Source organism: Orcinus orca, chromosome 21 (assembly GCF_937001465.1).
Source record: "Orcinus orca chromosome 21, mOrcOrc1.1, whole genome shotgun sequence".
Taxonomy (NCBI): domain Eukaryota; kingdom Metazoa; phylum Chordata; class Mammalia; order Artiodactyla; family Delphinidae; genus Orcinus; species Orcinus orca.
In genome coordinates this window covers 11,655,517-11,678,930 of record NC_064579.1, presented here as the reverse complement: position 1 = coordinate 11,678,930, position 23,414 = coordinate 11,655,517, and the positions used below count along the sequence as shown (strand labels likewise).

Sequence of the window (23,414 nt, the reverse complement as noted above, 5' to 3'; positions counted from 1 at the left end):
TTATTATTTTTTTCGCGGTACGCGGGCCTCTCACTGCTGTGGCCTCTCCCGTTGCAGAGCACAGGCTCTGGACGCGCAGGCTCAGCGGCCGTGGCTCACGGGCCCAGCCGCTCCGCGGCATGTGGGATCTTCCCGGACCGGGGCACGAACCCGTGTCCCCTGCATCGGCAGGCGGACTCTCAGCCACTGCGCCACCAGGGAAGCACTCTAGATGAGTTTTCACCATTATATTTCTTTAATAGACTTTTCAAAAACTGCTTTGGGCCATACTGATCAACTATGTAGTTTTGGTATCTATTTCTGCTTTTATTTTTAATTAATCCAAGTTTATTTTACTGTTTCATTCTTTGAATTAAATGTAATTTATAAATAAATGCACTTCCTTGCATTTCATCCCTTACTTACATCTAGAAGTTTTGGTTTACACTATACTTCCACTTGGTCATTTAGAAATGACTTCTATTTTATGAGTGTTAGTAGAAGACTGTGAAAGTTCCCAAGGAGGTAGATCTGTCCTACTACTCAGAATCAGAAACTGTCACTTAACACATGGTGTATAAATAGATATATCAATAGATGGAAAGGGAAGCAGGAAGATGGAGAGGATGAAAGGAAGAACTTGCTGGTCTCAACGTGTATAAAACTTACCCAGTTCCCTGTTCTGAAACTTTAAGTATAAGGGAAAGAGGCAGAAAAGGCCGAGGAGATGCAGAAAGAATGTCATGTCAATCTAGACCCTAAATTACTAACAGAAAATCTTTTCCTACTTTTATCTGTCCCCACATACATACCTGCCCATCTACTAAAGCTGTAAGTGGCAGATAGTCAAACAGATCTGTAAAGTATTTCCAAACATTGGCATTCCCATACTTTCGCAGACATTCATCATAAAAGCCATATACTTGGGTAATTTGTCGGCTTTCGTGGTTTCCTCTCAATATTGTAATACGTTCTGGGTAACGCACCTGAAGGAAAACGCAAAGAAACCCATGGAAGTATTTTTACTAGTGTTATGCTAAGCACGTTAACCTCTGACCCATTTCTTTAAATGGTCCTTCAGTCTGCTAGTACATTAAATGTAAATTTTTTCAGAATAAAAAATTTTCTCATTTATCACCAGGTCCTCTTGATTAACCTTTGAAATATTTTTTTATGGCCATCCTTCTTCATACTGTGTATCCATACTCCCCTCACTGGAATCCTTATTAACTGCTAACTATTTTATTATAATAAAATCGTATCTGACTCTTTGTCTCCAATATCTTTTTCATACTCAAATTATCACTAGTCTTCTTAGTCTTTCCAGAACACTATGACTTTTTAATGCTCCACAGACACAGAAGAGATCTGGACCCAAGACAAACTCTCTACAGACTAACTTCCCCCTCCCTTTTATTTCCCACAGAAGAATGTATTTGCCAACAGAACACAAAAACAGGCCCTGCCAGGCTGGAGATGAAGATGGTGAGGTGTAGGAAGGGAATGAATAACTTTTTTTTATATATCTTTGTTATGCTTTAGTTCACTTCCTAGAACCTGTATATTTTACAGTATTATGTTGAAAACCAACTTTTTATGATGCACATGTATTGTTAAAAATTTTCATAAATAATTAAATATTTGACAATTTTGGGGAAAAAAAATTTTAGACATGTCAAAAAAACCCCAAAACAGGCCCTGCCAAATGTGGGCAAGATTTCAAATGTATTTATATAGCTTCCTTTCCATAACAGAACATAGAGACATACTTTATGGCATACTTTTTGGTTAGCAATGTGTCTGATAAGAAGTATAAAAAAGCATCAGATTCTGCAAACCAAAAAGCTGCAAATGCATACTTCACACGTATTCACTAAGCATCCATTATGTGTCCAGCACTAAGCACAGAGTTCAAATCTAGTACCAGGTCCACACAAATATAATACATGAATTCTGCTGGTTAGGGACTAATTTCACTTAAGGAAGTATGAGAAACAAGGCAATACACCACTATGTAACATAAATAAGGGATGGAGAATACATTTTACGATAATTTAGAGTAGAAGGAGTAAAGCTAAGGTGGTTGAAGGCTTCATGGAAGAAGTAGGACTTGAGCTGAGTCTTGGCAGAAGGGGTAAGAAATCAGAGACAGAGTAATCGTTTGGGGAAATCAGGTAAATATTTGGAGATAGCCAGAGCACTGAAATACTCTGATCTGAGGCAAAGAGTTTATGCTACCAACTACTAGCAGCAAATTCAGGCTAGACAGTAGAGGACCAGCCAAGGAGTGTGAGCTCGATTCTGCAGGTAACACAGAATCACTGAAGAGTTGGGAACAGTGAAGTAACAAGATGAATGTTAAATGAGAGAGGTTTAATCTGGCAGCGTATGCAAGGTGGATCTGGAGGGGTCAGATCTTGGAGGCAGAAATATTAGCTACCACACTACTGCACTAATTAAAGTGTGAAGCGATGAAGATATACACCGTATGATAGTAAAAACAGAAAGACAGGAATAACAGATTTTGCAAGGCAAGGATTTTTAAAAAACTTATTAGTTGACTATATATGAGGGATCAGTTGACTAAAAATGATTCCAAGACTTCAGCTATGGATTACCTACAACAATAATTTACCAGAAGTAGGCAGGAGAGGTTTAATGTATCTTTTTCATGTCTCTCTCTCAAAAGATGTAAAATGAAGTGTTATTTTAAGGGGCTATAAAGTGAATGGATCATAAACTAGAACATGTGATATGCAATGCCGCCACTCTTGCCTTTTGCCTATTAAAGCTTGAAAAAAAAATAAATAAACTTCATTAACCATACCTTTAATGCCACAAGAAGAGTCACAGTCTCCACAGAATAATAACCTCTGTCTACATAGTCACCCATGAATAGATAGTTTGTATCTGGTGACTTCCCACCGATTCTAAAGAGTTCCATAAGATCATGGAATTGACCATGCACATCTCCACAGACGGTAACAGGACAACGGACCTCTTGCACATTTGATTCTTTTGTTAAAATTTCCTTAGCCTGTTAAAAAAAATGAAATCAACAATTAAAAAAAAACTTCTATCACAAATTTTTTTTTTTTTTTTTCCGGTACGCAGGCCTCTCACTGTTGTGGCCTCTCCCGTTGCGGAGCACAGGCTCCGGACACGCAGGCTCAGCGGCCATGGCTCATGGGCCCAGCCGCTCCTCGGCATGTGGGATCTTCCCGGACCAGGGCACGAACCTGTGTCCCCTGCATCGGCAGGCGGACTCTCAACCACTGCGCCACCAGGGAAGCTCCAATCACAAATCTGAAGGCATCATTTCTTGTCTATTAAAAGAAAATCTGGAGGAAAAAACCACCTGAATGTGTATTATAAAATCATAAAACTAAAACCACAACAAGATTCCACTTTACACCTACTAGGATGGCTAAATAAAAAAGAATTACAAGTGATTTTGAGGATGTGGAGAAATTGGAACTTTCACACAGTGTTGGTGAAAATCTAAAATGGTACAACTGCTGTGGAAAACAGTCTGACAGTTCCTCAAGGTGTGAAACATAGAATTACCATGTGATTCAGCAATTCCATCCCTAGAGACATACTTAAGAGAAATGAAAACTTAAGTTTACACATGTTCATGGCAGCATTACAATAGCCAAAAAGTGGAAACCACCTAAATGTCCATTAACTAATGAATAGACAAAATGGCATTACTCATTCAATGGACTATTAATAATACAAAGAAAAAGAAGTGGCGTCCTGACACATGCTATAACTCTGAAAACATACTAGGTGAAAGAAGATAGCCACAAATGGCCATCCACTGTGTGGCTCCATTTACGTGAACTGTTTAGAGCAGACAAATCTACAGAGACAGAAGATTAGGGCTGCCTAGGGCCGAGAGGTAATAACTAAGGGGCATGGGATTTCTATGCCTATTCTCATACCCTATAGGCAGGAATGCACATATCTGGAAAGCTACCAAAATGTAAACTGATCTGAGGCAAGGACTGCCTAACCTCAATATCCACTATCCCTTTCCTTCTCAATAATTAAACTCATTGTATTCAATCAGATAGCCATGCTCCGAGCTGAAAAACTACATTTCCCAGCTGCCTTAGTCCAGGCTGCCGTAACAAATAACAGACTAGGTGGCTTAAACAACAGAAATTTATTCCTCACAGTTCTGAAGATTGAGAAACCCAAGATCAAGGTGCCGGTTGATTCGATTCCTGGTGAGGACCCTCATCCTGGTTTGCAGAGGGACGCCTTCTTGCTGTGTACGCCTTCTTCACATGGTATTAAGAGAGAGAGGTCATCTCTCTAGTGTCTCTTCTGATAAGGGGCACTAATTCCATTCATGAGGGCTTTACCCTCATGACCTAATTACCTACCAAAGGCCCCACCTCCAAGTACCATCACACTGGGGATCAGGCATCACCTATGAATTTTGAGAAGATACAAATATTCAGTCCATAGTACCAGCCTCTCATGCAACTACAAATGGCTGTAAGACTAAGTTCTGGTCTGTGTGATGTAAGGAGTGTTATGTGGGAACCAGAAAGTTTCCTTAAAAAGGGGATGTGCCCTTCATCACTCTCCATCCTGTTTCCTAGAATGTATATGTGATGGCTGGACTCCAGGAGCCACCTCTACCACAAAGAGGGGCTGCTCCCTAGGAAGAGCAAGCAGAGTGCTGGAAGGTGTGGCAGGCTGACAAAACACACTGCAAAGCGATGCTCCCTTCCCGATCACCAGAACCTGTGTATATTATTACCTCGTATGAAAAAGATGTGATTAAGCATCTTGGGGGAGGCACTTATCCTAGATTATCCCAATAGGCCCTAAATGTAATTACATACACCCTTATTAGAGAGGGAGAGGGAGTTTTGAGACAGACACACGGACAGAGAAGTCCATGTGAAGAGAGAGGCAGATTGAAGTGACGTGGCCAGGAGTGCCAGCAGTCTCCAGACGCTGGAAGAGGCAAGGAATGGATTCTCTCTTACAGCCTCCAGAGGGTGCGTGGCCCTGCTGACACCTAGGTTTTGGACTTCCAGCCCCCAGAGCTGTGAGGGATAAATGTCTGTTGTTTTAAGCCGCCCAGTTAGTGGTAATTTGTTACAGCAGCCCCAGGAAACTAACGCAGCAAGATGTCTTGTTTCCTGATACCTCAGTGGAGTTACCACCCCTGGACTGACTATCTCCAGATTTTCCTGTACATGGAGAAATACAAACTGCAACCTTGGTTCAGCCTTTATTATTTTGGATTTTCTGTTACACAAACCAAACCTAACACTAACTGATACATGGTTACACACTGGACCAAGCAACTCCACTTCTAGGCATCTACACTATGAATAAAATCAGATAAATATGTATGGATATAAGTAAAGGAATGATTGCTTTTAAGAAAAAGAAAAACGAAACTATAAATGTACACTGGATAGTTAAGAAAACAAATATGAAACATCCACAGAATGGAATACTAAGTAGACATTAAGAATGTTATAGAAGTATATTTGATATAATGGGTATCTGGTATATAAATGAAAAAGGCAAGTCACAAAACTACAAGATCCCCTGTTTAACAAGAAAAACTGTCTAGGAGTTCCACACCAAGAAAACTGCTCTAACAATTTTCAGACACGATCATGTTAGGTTCTTCAAATAGCTGGTTCAGATCACAGGACCAAACTTTCACAGCAGAGTCATTCAAGTCAAGCCCAAAGCATTAATGAACTGGGGTTAAAGACAAAAAGTCCTTAATATAAAAACTAATTTATAGGGACTTCCCTGGCAGTCCAGCAGTTAAAGACCTCGCCTTTCCAATGCAGGGGGTACAGGTTCAATCCCTGGTTGGGGAGCTAAGATCCTACATGCCTTGTGGCCAAAAAACCATAAAAAACAGAACAGAAGCAATACTGTAACAAATTCAATAAAGACTTTAGTAATGGTCCACATTAAAAAAAGAAAAAAATCTCTGAAAAAACCCAAAAACCAATTTATAGAAGCCAAATCCCAAAGTTAAAAGGATCCTAGTATAATGGCTGAAGATTGAGAAAACAAGTAGCAGAGAGGTCTTTCAAGAGTAACATAACCTCCTGCAATGGAACTAACTGGAAAAAGTCATGGCAACAAGCTTAAAAGTGAGTAAAATCACTATGTCATCTGCTTAGCAAGCATCAAGTAATTTGTTTTTCAAGTCAAATGGGAGCAAATAACCAACATTGTCCAGAAATATTTAAAACACAATCCTCAAGTCATGTAACGTTAAGAATTTTTAACAAGCTCACCCTGCTTAAAGAACCTAATAAAGGAAGTATTACCAAAAACAGAGGACAGATTCCTTAATATACAGTTCCCACACAGGACAAGTTAGGAGGCTGATAAGCCATTCGCTCTGATGTGCACCATACACCGCAATCACGTGACATATCAAAGTATTCCTGAAGAGCAAGGTTCATGTATCCATGTCACATCTGTCAGGTGTCTAGTATAGGCCAGGCACCAGAGATAAAAAGAACAGGTAAACTCTCCACCTCAAACACGCTGGCTTTGATGAGCTCAAACCAAACAAAATAAAAACTTATGTTTACAGAAAGAGATAAAAGAAAAATGCCTGGGGAAATATTTACAGCACACAGGATAACAATAATACTGACATCTGTAGTATAAAGATATTTGTAGAATAAGTTACAATATGCCTCAAAAATAATTGATTCAGTCAATCCTAATTAAGAGGTCACATTTTTGAGAGGCCCAAGAAAACTATTTATATGAAAGCATTTGAGAATATAAAGCTCTGAATTAGCCTTCATTGTTTAAACTGTTAAATGAAAGAAGGTTTTAAACTATTTTTATAACAGTTGACTTAAAATGTAAAGTTATATTTTCTGTATTTTAAATCAAAAAGTTAATTTTTAAGTCTAGGTAGGGAGATTTCTACATTGATGGCTTTATTAGTTCCCAAACTTGTAATAGTGACACTATGAAGTTTTGTTGAAAAACTTTTATTCACTTACTATACTGATCTCCTTAAGTTTTAAGAGTAAAAAGGGGTCACGAGACTAAAAAGCTTGGAAATCATTATATTAATGCATCTGTTCTGTTGACCTACATGTAAGATGTAAGATGAAAGATAAGGGTAGGTCGGTTCACATTACTACAAAGACATGTATCATTCACCTCAACTTGCTTTCAGTGACTATTTCGTCCTATTACACCAATCCAAAACACTGATGTTAGAATACATAAAACAAAATCCCAACGAAAGTCTGTATACACACTGTTAGAATCACAAAGAAAGTCAGTCTACCTCCAGGTTCATCTATGCCAACTGGATGCACCTAGCCCAGACTTTTAACCTGAAGTGACTCTAAGCAGTAGAGACAATGGCAAGTTCTACTCCCACACAGGTGTTCTCTCCAGCGTTCTAAATCGTTTCTATGGTATGATTTTGACTGCGGCTCCAATCTCTCTTTAATTTCTGCAAAATTTCCAAGCTTGGTTCTCCAGCTTGCCTTCTGATTCTAGGCTACTAAACATTCTTCTGGCAAATGACATTTCTGCTTAAGTTAGCCTGGTAAACTTCCCAAGAGTTATGAACAGTGTAGTCCATAGTTTTCTTCTCTTTGCCTATAATTAGTTAGAATGAGATATGTGCAGAAGTCTTCCAGAAAAATGAGTTCTCCCATTTGAAATCTAACTGTGTAACCCTAAGACCTATATACACTTCAGTTTCTTCACTGAGACTAGGTATCTGTGAGTCTGTGTCTCTCTAAAATGTGAAGTCTTACCTTCCACATGTGTAGTATGGAAATAGCTATGCTTTTCCAAATTCAAATTCTCTAAGGGTTGATTCTTAGCTGTGTGGCAAAATACATTATTTTATTATCATCATGTTACTGAAGTATCTTTTTCTCAGGGGGGAAGAGAAGACCTAAACTGTGGGTTTATTTTTCTCATGTAACAAGAAGCCTGGACACAGGCAGCGCTGGGTTGGTGCAGCTTCTCAAGGACCACTGGGGCAGCAGACTCTTTCGCTTCACCTTCTCTGCCATCCTTAGTAAACAGAATCACCATCTCATGGTCATAAAATGATGATGCATCTGTAGGCACTGCATCTGGTATCTTACTCAGCAAGAAGGGGCAAAAGGCCAAAGGGCACATGCCAGTCTAGTCTATCCATCTCACAAAGTTTTCCCAGAATTCTCACTGGTCAGCTGAGACACATGCTCCCTGCTGCCCAATCAGTCACTGGGATGGGGCGAGAATGAGGGCAGAGCTGCTGCAAGGTGTAATTCCGATTAGAACTGAAGGAAATTTTAGAGATTATCAAGCGTCTCCTTAAAGGTCTGGCAAACGGCCAGAAATGTCCGAGATCACAAATGAAACAGCATTTTTACCAAGTTTATTCATAAGATAGCTTCCCAATTTTGTTCAGAAAAAAAATCAAACTGAAGAGCATAAGTCATTAGAGAGTTCAATTGGACCTGATGTCTATTTTTGTGATTATTAATTAAAAAAAAATACTCAGCCAATGGTTCCAACTCTAAAAAGGAAACCTGCTTCATATACGAACATTATCATTACTGTCTCACTTTAAATATAGAAATAAAAAGCCCCCAAATGTAAATATTATCCAATTCAATTAAAAAAATTTATTTATTTTTGGCTGCGTTGGGTCTTCGTTGCTGCAGGCAGGCTTTCTCTAGTTGCGGTGAGCGGGGGGCTACTCTTCATTGCTGTGCGCGGGCTTCTCTTGCAGAGCACGGGCTCTAGGTGTGTGGGCTTCAGTAGTTGTGGCACATGGGCTCAGTAGTTGTGGCTCACGGGCTCTAGAGCACAGGTTCAGTAGTCGCAGCGCACGGGCTTAGTTGCTCCGCGGCATGTGGGATCTTCCCAGACCAGGGCTTGAACCTGTGTCCCCTGCATTGGCAGGTGGATTCTTAACCACTGCGCCACCAGGGAAGTCCCACAATTGTTCTTTTAAGGATATATGGTTATCTTAACCCAGCACAGGTTTTATAAAACTATGAGGATGGGTTAAGATATGTGATTTACAGTGTGTGTGTGTGTTTGCTTTACCATAATACTTCCTATGCTTTTATCTACATAACAGTGAAGTACTTTGTCAGGCCAGAGCCAGCCCCCCTCCAATATTTTTATCTTTACTGTACAGATTCCTGATGTTTCTAAACACTTGATTTATAGCTAACACCCTTTATTGTAAAGTAATCTTACTGTGAGATCACTCTGGCTTGCCTTCAAGGAAAGAATGTGCTGGACTGGCAGAAGTAAGTATACAGTTCATCTGATACTTGGAATTCTCAGTGTAAAAACCCTTGTGTGTCAGGAGTCCCCAAGACCAGCCCCAGGTTTGGTGGTGATTCATAAAAGAAGGTCCACACAACTCAGCACGTAGTTGTACTCATGGCTATGATTTATTACAGCAAAAAAGCAAAATCAGCAAAAAAAGGCACATGGGGCACAGTCCTGAGTAAATCGAGCGCAAGCCTCCAGAGTCCTCTCCCAGTGGAGCTGCAGAGAGTGAGCCTAACACCTGCAGCAGCAAGCTGAAGCTACACGTGTGAAATCCGTCAGTCACGGGGAAGCTCATTAGAGGCGCTGTGCCCAGGATTTGTAAAGGGGAGCTGGTCACATGGATACCCCCTGCCTAGCATGTACCAAAATTCCAGACTTCAAAAGCACAGCACATGTTCCGCATAAATCACACTGCTTGCATAAACAGTTTAGGCACAGCGAGCCACGCTTAACAGGGAATGGTGGGAAGCTCCCCAAATCCAAGTTTCCAGACACCAGACAACCTTGCAATGAGGCCTTTCTACGTACAGTGGTCTTAGGACTGCTACACTCTTTTCTGTACACGTGTAATTCTATATATAATTCTCACGAGTGCTTTTTAATGTGACTTAGCACCCAAAGTTTAATTATCTCTAAGACTCTGACAAGACCAAGTTTCAACTGTGAAGTGAAGGACTGTGGTGATGGTAAACGCCACCCGGCACAGACACATCCAGGCATAAAGCTTAACAGTATACCAGCAAGTTTAACGCGTCGCTGTGTACCTATCCATGCAAACTTGCTTCCTTTCTCACCCATTTAAAGCAAATTCTTTCTTGTTGCTATAAAGTCAAATCTATCTTAGGAAGAGAATTAAGAAAAATAAAGCTTTGGGAATGACGTTCACATATAATGCTTTATTTTTCCTCTACCCACATTTTAAGAATGCAGAATATATAAATGTCAAGCCTCCCCAGCTTCTCAACAGGTGGCATTCTATTTTTAGCTTTGTGTTGGTGCCCACTGCCAGAGCCATGATCCCAAAGGGCTACCGTATTTGGTGTTGGCAGAGCCAGTATACAAGTTATTTTCTTTCCCCTCTATTTACACATAAATAATCTGCTATAAAACATTAGAGTCTACCTCTTACTCCTAGGCAAATTCATCTAAAGAAAGCCATAGAACAGAGTGATCTCCAAAACAGATGAGATTAAATGAAGTTCCAAATCCTACAGGGCTAGGTTAATATAAGTAGGGTGGCCTGTCCTCCTACAGTTACAAGGTTCTTCCATAAATGAGAACTGACCTTTTTTTTTTTTTTTTCAATACGAAGAAATAAACCTTTTCTTTCAGTTCAACCACAGTCAAGAGTCTGTATGCCAGGCAATGTCAAGCTTGGAAACACAAGAATAAATCATATGGTCTGTTGAAATTAAGAAAGAATGAACTATATGTATGTACACAGACCAAGACAGATTGTTTGGTTAAAAAAAAAGATTTCAGTATAACTGTGATCCCACTTTAATGAAAACAATACACCACAAACATCCTCCCTACCCCCCAAAACCCATGTTTTTTGCACACAGAGAACAAGGCCTGGAAAACTACCTAATGTTTGCCTCTGAGGCAGGATGGTAGTGGACAGGGAAGGTGGGTGCAACAGTGGACAGCATTTGCTTTTCCCCTACATTTCTGAGATGTTCAAATTTTTAAAAAACAAATATGTATTACTTTTTCAATCTGAAAGAAATAACTTTTTAAACTTCAAAACAAATTCCAGATGGCAATAACTTAATTATGAAAACCACCACAGTGCCATATTCATATAAGGGAATTTTATTCAGCCACAAAAAGGAATGAAGTACTGACACATGCTCAGCATGGAAGAATCTCCAGCCAGACACAAAACATTACGTATTACATGATTCCATTCATATACAATGTCTAGAACAGGCAAATCCATAGAGACAGAAAGTAAATCAGTGGCTGCCAGGGGATGGGGGGAAGGAGAATGAGGAGTGACTGCTAGTGGGCAGGGGTTTTTTTTTCTGGGGTGATGAAAATGTTCTGCACTTATATGGTGGAGATGGTTGCAAAACTTTATGAATATACTAAAACCACTGAACTGTACACTTTATAGGGCGACTTTTATAGTATGTGAATTACATCTCAATTTAAGAATATGAGGAGCGGGCTTCCCTGGTGGCGCAGTGGTTGAGAGTCCGCCTGCCAGTGCAGGGGACACGGGTTCGTGCCCTGGTCCGGGAGGATCCCACATGCCACGGAGCAGCTGGGCCCGTGAGCCATGGCCACTGAGTCTGCGCATCCGGAGCCTGTGCTCCGCAACGGGAGAGGCCACAACAGTGAGAGGCCCGCGTACCGCAAAAAAAAAACAAAAAAGAATATGAGGAGGGACTTCCCTGGTGGTCCAGTGGTTAAGAATCCGGGCTCCCAATGCAGGGGGCCCAGGTTCGATCCCTGGTCAGGGAACTAGATCCCGCATGCCGCAACTAAAGATCCCGTGTGCTGCAACTAAGACCTGGTGCAGCCAAATAAATAAATAAATATTAAAATATATATATATATATATATATATATATATGAGGAAAACCCTAAAACTAAATGTGAAATGCTGTTGCAGCTCTGACTTAGCCTTCTTCGAAGATGACAGTGATTTTAATGCCATTTTTCTTAGAAAATCTAAGTTCAGAAATATAGTTTACATAGTCTAAAGTGCAGTGATTGTTTTGGCATTAATTTTATCTTCAATTTCTGGTATTCTGGTTTCCTTTCATCAAAGAGGACTTCATTCACCAAGTCCTTCAGAACATTTGTCCTGAAAAAAACACTGAAGGAAAACTTTCTGCAAGATCTTCAAAGTAGAATAAAAGGCACATGTTGCAAATAAAACTACTCCATGTGAAACGTTTATAAAGTATCTTCATTTTTTCTATCTATGAACATGATTTTACACATCATATGTAAAGTCGAGAAATGATGAATTGATTTTAAAAGGTCTGTTTTCTAGTCATTAGCAGTAGTTCATGTTAGTCTAGTTTGCTTTAGTTACTTTACCTGTCTGCTATGAAAGGTTGGCTTAGATAAGCACGGAACATGATGATTTGTTCAGTCAGTAAAATTGGGTTTTAACCTCGTATTCCACTGTAATCATGTCATTCTTTGTTATAGTAGAAAGAGACGAGCTATCTAGGTGAGAGGCCCGCGTACCGCAAAAAAAAAAAAAAAAAAAAAAAGTTCTAGCCACAGAATGTCCTTGGCAGTGCCAGACCGGCTCTCCAGGCACTCTCTCTTTCTAAATCACTGTGCATACTGCTGCTGCAGAAACAAATGGCAGAAGCAATCTCTCTACACACGTAAGACAAGTCAAATGTGCAATCAGCTCCAAAGCTGGACTGCTAATTTAAGCTCATGTTAAGAGCTAATCGCCTTCTTGGAAGACATGCCTTAACTATTTTATGCAAACAGTTTTTCTCTAGACAGAAATTAACCTTGAAGGCCGACATACCATATCATTCATACCCATATTTTTTTTTTTTTTTTTGCGGTACGCGGGCCTCTCACTGTTGTGGCCTCTCCCGCTGCGGAGCACAGGCTCCGGACGCGCAGGCCCAGCGGCCATGGCTCACGGGCCCAGCCGCTCCGCGGCATGTGGGATCCTCCCGGACGGGGGCACGAACCCGCGTCCCCTGCATCGGCAGGCGGATTCTCAACCACTGCGCCACCAGGGAAGCCCCATACCCATATTTTTTGTAGCTGTTCTCCAATTGGCATTAGGATGGGTTTTATTTTTGCCACTACCTCAAAACAGGGCTTTTTCCAGTACCACTTTGGTCTTAATTTCAGCTGACTCCTTCACGTTTTAGGCAATCTGAGTTAGAATACGAATTTAATTTTGAGGGAGAAATCACCCTCACAATGATGTACCTTTCTATAGAATAGTATTTCTAACAGACTCCAAAAAAATCATGTTACTTAAAAAAAAAAACCTAAAATCTAGTCACAAAGAATTAAACAAAAAGATGATATTTACAATTAGGTTTGACTTTTTATTGTCTCTTACATTTTTTCTATATGCCTGCCCCCAATGCAGGGGACACGGGTTCGAGCCCTGGTCCGGGAAGATCCCACATGTCACAGAGCAACTAAGCCCGTGCGCCACAACTACTGAGCGTGCGCTCTAGAGTCCTCGAGCCACAACTACTGAGGCCACGTGCCACAACTACTGAAGCCTGTGTGCTCTAGGGCCTGTGCTCCGCAACAAGAGAAGCCACTGTAATGAGAAGCCTGTGTACCGTGACAAAGAGTAGCCCCCGCTCACTGCAACTAGAGAAAGCCCGCGCGCAGCAACGAGGACGCAACGCAGCCAAAAAAAAATAATAATAAAATTTTAAAAAGATATAATGAAACTGCATTTTTCAGAGTTCTAGAACCACTCTATAGAAAACCTCTTTTGAAGTACATTCTCCACAGAGAAGTCATATCAACACTTCTACTTATTTTGCATCTTTTTCCAAAAGAAAATAGGATGACATTTAAAACAAGATAAAATAGCTACTTTTATTTTTAGCTTTTCTTCATTTAATACTCATTGCTAATTTCTGGTCAGGACTTTACACCAGTAGTATCTTAATACAACCGCCCCAGGAGATCAGCAAGTACGATCATCCCTGTCTTAGATAAGGAGTCAGAGGTGCAGAGACTGGCAGCCATCAAGCTGTGGAGCCAGGGTTTGAACTCAGGCTGCCTACTAGAGTTTGCTATAAACAAACACTGCACTTGGCAGGAAAAAGGCGGGTAGAGGTAGGGAAATGAAATGGAACTTTAGACTAAGGCTAGAAGACAGAAAATATACACCACAGAGGTTCACCACAGCTGCTAGAAGGGGGCTGCCGCACGAAGCACTGCTCAGGGGGGTAGCGAGGAAGGGCTACCGTCACTCTTCTCCAGCCTGTCGGCAACCCCATCAAAGGGGTGGAGGACAAAGATGAATGACAGGAGATTTTCACTTAAAAAAATCATGCTTAGTGGCAAAGTACAAGTATACAAAGAAAGAAGTGGGTAAGATACCAGCTGAAATATACCTCAGAGGTCCTAGAGATGGGTAGTCCAATTTATTTAGGAGCTGAAGTTAAAAGAATCTCTCTGGGCAAATTCAGAAAGCTTGCTCAAGTGATTAAGGCTCAAGTGTGACTGAGCAGGGGTACAACATTCTTCTTCAGGAAGACATCTTAAAATTATTAGAGAGTCAAAGGTAAAACCAATTCAACTACCAACTTTGCCCATAACTTCAAGTCTACATCTACTGTTCACAGTGAGGTTAACTGACTCAGCTAATTTCAGAACTGGATATTTCACCCGACACTAGAGCCTGAGAGATCGAGTTAAAACATATATTCTAAGACATGAAGTTATAGTTTATCATGCAAGAAAACTGAATGTCGAATTTGAAGCGGTAAGTAAACAATTTGTTTCAGAAACACAAAAATACCATTTGCTTGGCAGTTCTATTTACAGAACTAAATCCTCTTGAGTCAACATATAGTTATTTAATAGACTCACAGACACAGAAAACAAAGTTATGGTTACCAAAGTGGATGGGGGGGATAAATTAGGAGTTTGGGATTAACATATACACACTACTATATATAAAATAGATGAACAACAAGGGCCTACTGTACAGCACAGGGAACTATACTCAATATCTTGTAATAACCTTTAATACAAGAGAGAATCTGAAAAAGAATATATATATATGTAAAACTGAATCACCTGGTCCTGAACCAAGATGGTGGAGTAGAAGGACGAGCTCTCACTCCCTCTTGCGAGAACACCAGAATCACACCTAGCTGCGGAACAATCACTGACAGGAAGACACTGGAACTCACCAAAAAAGATACCTCACATCCAAAGACAAAGGAGAAGCCACAATGAGATGGTAGGAGGGGTGTAATCACAGCAGAATCAAATCCTATAACTGCTGAGTGGGTGACTCACAGACTGGAGAACATTTATACCACAGAGGTCCACCCACTGGAGTGAAGGTTCTGAGCCCCACGTCAGGCTTCCGAAGCTGGGGGTCCGGCAACGGGAGGAGGAATTCCTAGGGAATCAGACTTTGAAGGCTAATGGGATTTGATTGCAGGATTTCAACAGGACTGGGGGAAACAGAGACTCCACTCTTGGAGGGCACACACAAAGTAGTGTGTGCATCGGGACCCAGGGGAAGGAGCAGTGACCCCAGGGGAGACTGAACCAGACCTCCCTGCTAGTGTTGGAGGGTCTCCTGCAGAGGTGGGGGGTGGCTGTGGCTGTGAGGACAAGGAAACTGGCAGCAGAGTTTCTGGGAAGTGCTCCTTGGTGTGAGCCCTCCCAGAGTCCACCATTAGCCCCACCAAAGAGCCCAGGTAGGCTCCAGTGTTGGGTTGCCTCAGGCCAAACAACCAACAAGGAGGGAACCCAGCCCCACCCAACAGCAGACAAGCAGATTAAAGTTTTACTGAGCTCTGCCCACCAGAGCAACACCCAGCTCTACCCACCACCAGTCCCTCCCATCAGGAAACTTGCACAAGCCTCTTAGATAGCCTCATCCACCAGAGGGAAGACAGCAGAAGCAAGAAGAACTACCATCCTGCAGCCTGTGGAACAAAAACCACACTCACAGAAAGACAAGATGAAAAGACAGAGGGCTATGTACCAGATGAAGGAACAAGATAAAACCCCAGAAAAACAACTAAATGAAGTGGAGATAGGCAACCTTCCAGAAAAAGAATTCAGAATAATGATAGTGAAGATGATCCAGGACCTCTGAAAAAGAATGGAGGCAAAGATCGAGAAGATGCAAGAAATGTTTAACAAAGACCTAGAAGAATTAAAGAACAAACAAACAGAGATGAACAATACAATAACTGAAATGAAAACTACACTAGAAGGAATCAATAGCAGAATAACTAAGGCAGAAGAATGGAGAAGTGACCTGGAAGACAGAATCATGGAATTCACTACTGCGGAACAGAATAAAGAAAAAGAATAAAAAGAAATGAAGGCAGCCTAAGAGACCACTGGGACAACATTAAACGCAACAACATTCGCATTATAGTGCTCCCAGAAGAAGAGAGAGAGAAAGGACCCGAGAAAATATTTGAAGAGATTACAGTTGAAAACTTCCCCAACATGGGAAAGGAAATAGCCACCCAAGTCCAGGAAGCGCAGCGAGTCCCATACAGGATAAACCCAAGGAGAAACACGCCAAGACACATAGTAATCAAATTGACAAAAATTAAAGACAAAGAAAAATTACTGAAAGCAGCAAGAGAAAAATGACAAGTAACATAGAAGGGAACTCCCATAAGGTTAACAGCTGATTTCTCAGCAGAAACTCTACAAGCCAGAAGGGAGTGGCATGATATACTTAAAGTGATGAAAGGGAAGAACCTACAACCAAGATTACTCTACCTGGCAAGGATCTCATTCAGATTTGATGGAGAAATGAAAAGCTTTACAGATAGGCAAAAGCTAAGAGAATTCAGCACCACCAAACCAGCTCTACAGCAAATGCTAAAGGAACTTCGCTAAGTGGGAAACACAAGAGAAGAAAAGGACCTACAAAAACAAACCCAAAACAATTAAGAAAATGGTCATAGGAACATGCATATTGATAAATACCTTAAACGTGAATGGATTAAATGCTCCAACCAAAAGACACAGGCTTGCTGAATGGATACAAAAACAAGACCCATATATATGCTGTCTACAAGAGACCCACTTCAGACCTAGGGACACATACAGACTGAAAGTAAGGGGATGGAAAAAGATATTCCATGCAAATGGAAATCAAAGGAAAGCTGGAATAGCAATACTCATATCAGATAAAATAGACTTTAAAATAAAGAATGTTACAAGAGACAAGGAAGGACCACAAAAAGATCAAAGGATCAATGCAAGAAGAAGATATAACTATTATAAATATATATGCATCCAACACAGAAAGCATCTCAGTACATAAGGCAAATGCTAATAGCCATAAAAGAGGAAATCAGGGCTTCCCTGGTGGCGCAGTGGTTGACAGTCCACCTGCCGATGCAGGGGACACAGGTTCGTGCCCCGGTCTGGGAAGATCCCACATGCTGCGGAGCGGCTGGGCCCGTGAGCCATGGCCGCTGGAGCCTGTGCTCCGCAGCAGGAGAGGCCACCAACAGTGACAGGCCCGCATACCGAAAAAAAAAAAAAAGAGGAAATCAACAGTAACACAGTAATAGTGGGGGACTTTAACACCTCACTTACACCAATGGACAGATCATCCAAAATGAAAATAACAAAACAGAAGCTTTAAATGACACAATAGACCAGATAAATTTAATTGATATTTATAGGACATTCCATCCAAAAACAGCAGATCACACTTTCTTCTCAAGTGCACACGGGACATTCTCCAGGATAGATCACATCTTGGGTCACAAATCAAGCCTCAGTCAATTTAAGAAAATTGAAGTCATATCAAGCATCTTTTCTGACCACAACGCTATGAGATTAGAAATGAATTACAGGGAAAAAAACGTAAAAAACACAAACACATGGAGACTAAACAATGTTACTAAATAACTAAGAGATCACTGAAGAAATCAAAGAGGAAATTTAAAAATACCTAGAGACAAATGACAATGAAAACACGACGATCCAAAACTGATCGGATGCAGCAAAAGCAGTTCTAAGAGGGAAGTTTACAGCAGTACAAGCCTACCTCAAGAAACAAAAAAAAATCTCAAATAAGCAATCTAACCTTACACCTAAAGAAACTAGAGAAAGAAGAACAAACAAAACCCAAAGTCAGCAGAAGGAAAGAAATCATCAAGATCAGAGTAGAAATAAATGTAATAGAAACAAAGAAAACAATAGCAAAGATCAATAAAACTAAAAGCTGGTTCTTTGAGAAGATAAACAAAATTGATAAACCATTAGCCAGATTCATCAAGAAAAAGAGAGAGGACTCAAATCAATAAAATTAGAAATGAAAAAGGAGAAGTTATAACAGATACCACAGAAATACAAAGCATCCTAGGAGACTACTATAAACAACTCTATGCCAATAAAATGGACAAGCTGGAAGAAATGGACAAATTCTTAGAAAGGTATAACCTTCTGAGACTGAACAAGGAAGAAACAGAAAATATGAACAGACCAATCACAAGTAATGAAACTGACACTGTGATTAAAAATCTTGCAACAAATAAAAGTCCAGGACTAGATGGTTTCACAGGTGAATTCTATCAATCATTTAGAGAAGAGCTAATACCCATCCTTCTCAAACTCTTCCAAAAATTTGCATAGGAACACTCCCAAACTCATTCTATGAGGCCACCCTCACCCTGATACCAGAACCAGACAAAGATACTACGAAAAAAGAAAATTACAGACCAATATCACTCATGAATATAGATGCAAAAATCCTCAACAAAATACTAGCAAACAGAATCCAACAACACATTAAAAGGATCATACACCATGATCAAGTGGGATTTATCCCAGGGATGCAAGAGTTCTTCAATATACACAAATCAATCAATGTGATACACTATATTAACAAACTGAAGAATAAAAACCATATGATCTCAATAGATGCAGTAAAAGCTTTTGACAAAATTCAACACCCATTTATGATAAAAACTCTCCAGAAAGTCGGCACAGAGGGAACCTACCTCAACATAGTAAAGGCCAGATACGACAAACCCACAGCAAACATCATTCTCAATGGTGAAAAACTGAAAGCACTTTCTCTAAGATCAGGAAAAAGACAAGGATGTCCACTCTCATCACTATTATTCCACATAGTTTTGGAAGTCCTAGCCACAGCAATCAGAGAAGAAAAAGAAATAAAAGGAATACAAATTGGAAAAGAAGAAGTAAAACTGTCACTGTTTGCAGATGACATGATACTATACATAGAGAATCCTAAAGATGCCACCAGAAAACTACTACAGCTAATCAATGAATTTGGTAAAGTTGCAGGATACAAAATTAATGCACAGAAATCTCTTGCATCCCTATACACTAATGCTGAAAACTCTGAAAGAGAAATTAAGGAAACACTCCCATTTACCACTGCAACAAAAAGAATAAAATACCTAGGAATAAACCTACCTAGGGAGACAAAACACCTGTATACAGAAAACTATAAGACACTGATGAAAGAAATTAAAGATGATACCAACAGATGGAGAGATATACCATGTTCTTGGATTGGAAGAATCAATATTGTTGATATTTGTCCCAAAGCAATCTACAGATTCAATGCAATCCCTATCAAATTACCAATCGCATTTTTTACAGAACTAGAACCAAAAAATCTTAAAATTTGTATGGAGACACAAAAGACCCCAAATAGTCAAAGCAGTCGTGAGGGAAAAAAGTGGAGCTGGAGGAATCAGACTCCCTGACTTCAGAATATATATACTACAAAGCTACAGTAATCAAGACAATATGGTACTGGCACAAAAACAGAAACATAGATCAATGGAACAAGATAGAAAGTCCAGAGATAAACCCACACACCTATGGTCAACTAATCTATGACAAAGGAGGCAAGAATATACAGTGGAGAAAAGACAGTCTCTTCAATAAGTGGTGCTGGGAAAACTGGGCAGCTACATGTAAAAGAATGAAGTTAGAACATTCCCTAACACCATACACAAAAATAAACTCAAAATGGATTAGAGACCTAAATGTAAGACCGGACACTATGAAACTCTTAGAGGAAAACACAGGAAGAACACTCTTTGACATAAATCACAGCAAGATCTTTTTTGATCCACCTCATAAAGGGAAATAAAAATAAAAATAAACAAATGGGACCTAATCAAACTTAAGAGCTTTTGCACAGCAAAGGAAACCATAAACAAGACGAAAAGACAACCCTCAGAATGGGAGAAAATATTTGCAAACGAATCAATGGACAAAGGATTAATCTCCAAAATATAAACAGCTCATGCAGCTCAATATTAAAAAAACAACCCAATCCAAAAATGGGCAGAAGACCTGAATAGACATTTCTCCAAAGAAGACATACAGATGGCCAAGAAGCACATGAAAAGCTGCTCAACATCACTAATCATTAGAGAAATGCAAATCAACACTACAATGAGGTATCACCTCACACCAGTAAGAATGGGCATCATCAGAAAATCTACAAACAGCAAATGCTGGAGAGGGTGTGGAGAAAAGGGAACCCTCTTGCACTGTTGGTGGCAATGTAAATTGATAGCTACTATGGAGAACAGTATGGAGGTTCCTTAAAAAACTAAAAATAGAGCTACCATATGACCCAGCAATCCCACTACTGGGCATATACCCAGAGAAAGCCATAATTCAAAAAGACACATGCACCCCCACGTTCATTGTAGCACTATTTACAATAGCCAGGTCATGGAAGCAACCTAAATGCCCATCGACAGACGAATGGATAAAGATGTGGTACATATATACAATGGAATATTACTCAGCCATAAAAAGGAACGAAAATGGGTCATTTGTAGAGACGTGGATGCATCTAGAGACTGTCATACAAAGTGAAGTACGTCAGAAAAACAAATATTGTATATTAACGCATATATGTGGAACCTAGAGAAATGGTACAGATGAACCAGTTTGCAGGGCAGAAATTGAGACACAGATGTAGAGAACAAACGTATGGACACCACGGGCGCAAAGCGGTAGGGGTGGGGGGTGGGGAGTGTGGTGGTGTGAGGAATTGGGCGATTGGGATTAATATGTATACAGTAATATGTATAAAATGGATGACTAATAAGAACCTGCTGTATAAAAAAATAAATAAAATTCAAAAAAAACTGAATCACTTTGTTGTATACTTGAAACACATTGTAAATTATACTTCAAAAAAAGTTATTTAATACATAAAGACGCTAAGCAACATTACACGTAGTTAAAAAACACTATTCTAACTACTTAATATTAGCTATTACTCCTCCATTCCTAAGATGCTTAATTTTAAGGGTACCCTATAAATAATAATGACAAAATCTTTCTTTCTTTAGTGCTTTTCTGAGGCATCCTGACTTCCAAACACAATTATGAAGAAAGTCTTACGGATTTTGGCTTAAACCCCCTCCCCCAAAATCCAAAAACATTAAAAAATAAATAACTTCGTTACTCCTTCACATGGAACCTTCTTACATAAAAATTATTTAGTCCAAACTACATAAAAGATGAATGAGAAAAGATGGAAAGTCCGAAATAATTACAGTGGTTAAGAAAACAATGCACACAGAATTCAGAAAGTTGTCTCAGATCACACTATCAACAGCAACTGTAAACAGTAAACCACCTGCATATTTTATTACTTTCTGGAAATGAAAAAAAACTTACATATAATAGTAATAACTTTCTGAAAAGTGCTAACCTGCACGAAAAACACATACCCCATTAAACATTTCAGGCAAGCACTGTTGCCAAACTTAAGACTTGCCGTCTTGTTTCTGAAAATCAACAATTTTTTGCTTCCAAAGAGCCTCTCAACGTGAAGACCAGTCACCATCTGTCTCAACTAAAGTCAAGTTCTATTTTAAAAATCACAGTCTGTCATCACACCCACCTCTCTACAAACAAATGCTTCACGCATACCAATTTACTGATTTTTGATGGGCCCGAGTCACCTGAGAAAAAGCCTGGGTGTATTACAGAGCGCGTTGATAGTCACAACACCCAGGTTCGTTTTCGGTGCATTTTCAATTTCGAGACCGCACGAGATTCATCTGCCGGCCAGCTAAAGCGCCGGGATGGCTAGTCCGCACGGGAAATGCTGGGGTGTCAGCAATCCCCCCACAATAGCGTTGGCGACCCCAATCACACTCAGGGCGTGGATTCCGGGTGCCACAATGCCCCCGCCCACCTACCCCGGACCCCACAGGCCAGGACCGGGAGCGTCCGGTCCGGATCGTGGGCTGGGTTCCCGGGGGTCCTGGAAGGGCCCGACCCCACCCGGGGAAGGATGCCCAAACCGGAGACGCAGCCCTGCGGGTCCCCGGACCGGCGCGCCGGACACAGGGCAGGCATTCCGGGAGGGGGTGGGGGGAGGGCAGAAAGAGGAGGGGGAGGAGGAGGAGGAACGGGGTCCCTGCCCGCATCTCGCCCCTTTTCTCTCTTACCTTTTCGCACAGCGTCCGCACCTGGTTCTCGTTCAGTTGTTTACACTCGTTCAGCTGCTCGACCCACTGGTCCAGCTCCTTGGTGAACGCCTTGTCGTCCATGGTGGCCCGAGCCCCTCCCCCGCTGCCTCCCGCCCCCCTCCCCGCCCCCGCGCGCCCCAGCCCCGGGCGCCGCTCCCCTCGCCCGGCGCCGCCGCCGCCGCCGCCAGCTCCCAGCGGGAGAGGAAGGAGCCGGGGAGCGCGACCCCGCGCCCCGCCCAAGCCCCGCGGGCGGCTCCGGGCGCACGGCCTCCGGGAGACCCCTGCCCGCCCTGGCCCGTTGGGCCGCGCGCCCCAGGAGTCGGTGAAGGGCGCGGGGAGGTGCGGGGCTTCCGCGCAGCTCCCGCCGGACGATGGGCACCTGCCGCCGCCGCCTCCCGCCCGCCGGCCGCTCCCGGTTCCCTTGCCCCTTGTCTGTCGCTCTTTCTCTCCCCTCCCTCCGGGTGTCCGTCATCGCCCGGGCATTTCCGCCGGGAAAAGGCGAGCAGGCGGCGCAGCCGGGGCCCGGGACGCGGGGAGGGATGCAGCGCCCCCGTGTGGCTCGGCGGAGATACGGGCCGAGGGGCCGAGGGTCGCGCCGCTTTCTCGCTCTTCCACTTTGTATCATCCTTTTTCACTTCGGGTCCGGACCAAGCGCTCCAGGTTCTTCCTTCACATCCTTTTCTCTGGGAATTCTGTCCCCACCTTACTCTCTTGCAGTGCTTTCTCTTTTCTCTCTCTCTCATTTTTTTTTTTTTTAGCGCTCTGAGGAGGGAATTGGTAAGCTTGTGTCTCTCCTCGACCACATAGACCCGAGAGTCTAGCACTCTCCTATAGCAGGCATTCCGTATCTATTAAATAAACAAATAAATAAATAAATAAATAAATAAATTCTTTCCGGTCTTAGCTCTGTCATTAGCTAGCTGTGCAGCACTG

At 41.5% G+C, this 23,414-nt stretch overlaps 1 protein-coding gene across 2 annotated transcripts in view; it reads right to left on the bottom strand.

Annotated features, from left to right (window-relative positions):
• PPP2CB (protein phosphatase 2 catalytic subunit beta) overlaps nucleotides 1-22,595 on the bottom strand; it is a 30,679-nt gene extending 8,084 nt beyond the window's left edge. Inside the window, exons 1-4 of one of the 2 annotated variants that reach the window (XM_049704237.1) lie at nucleotides 22,461-22,579; nucleotides 15,076-15,180; nucleotides 2,807-3,016; nucleotides 792-965 (exon numbers count right to left, since the gene is read on the bottom strand). In XM_049704237.1, coding sequence (XP_049560194.1) covers nucleotides 792-965; nucleotides 2,807-3,016; nucleotides 15,076-15,180; nucleotides 22,461-22,562 — 591 coding nt within the window. In that variant the 5' untranslated portion in view covers nucleotides 22,563-22,579. Of the gene's footprint in view, nucleotides 1-791; nucleotides 966-2,806; nucleotides 3,017-15,075; nucleotides 15,181-22,460 lie in introns of both variants that reach the window. The other variant, XM_049704238.1, reaches the window with a different exon arrangement.
• Nucleotides 22,596-23,414: the final 819 nt, after the last annotated feature.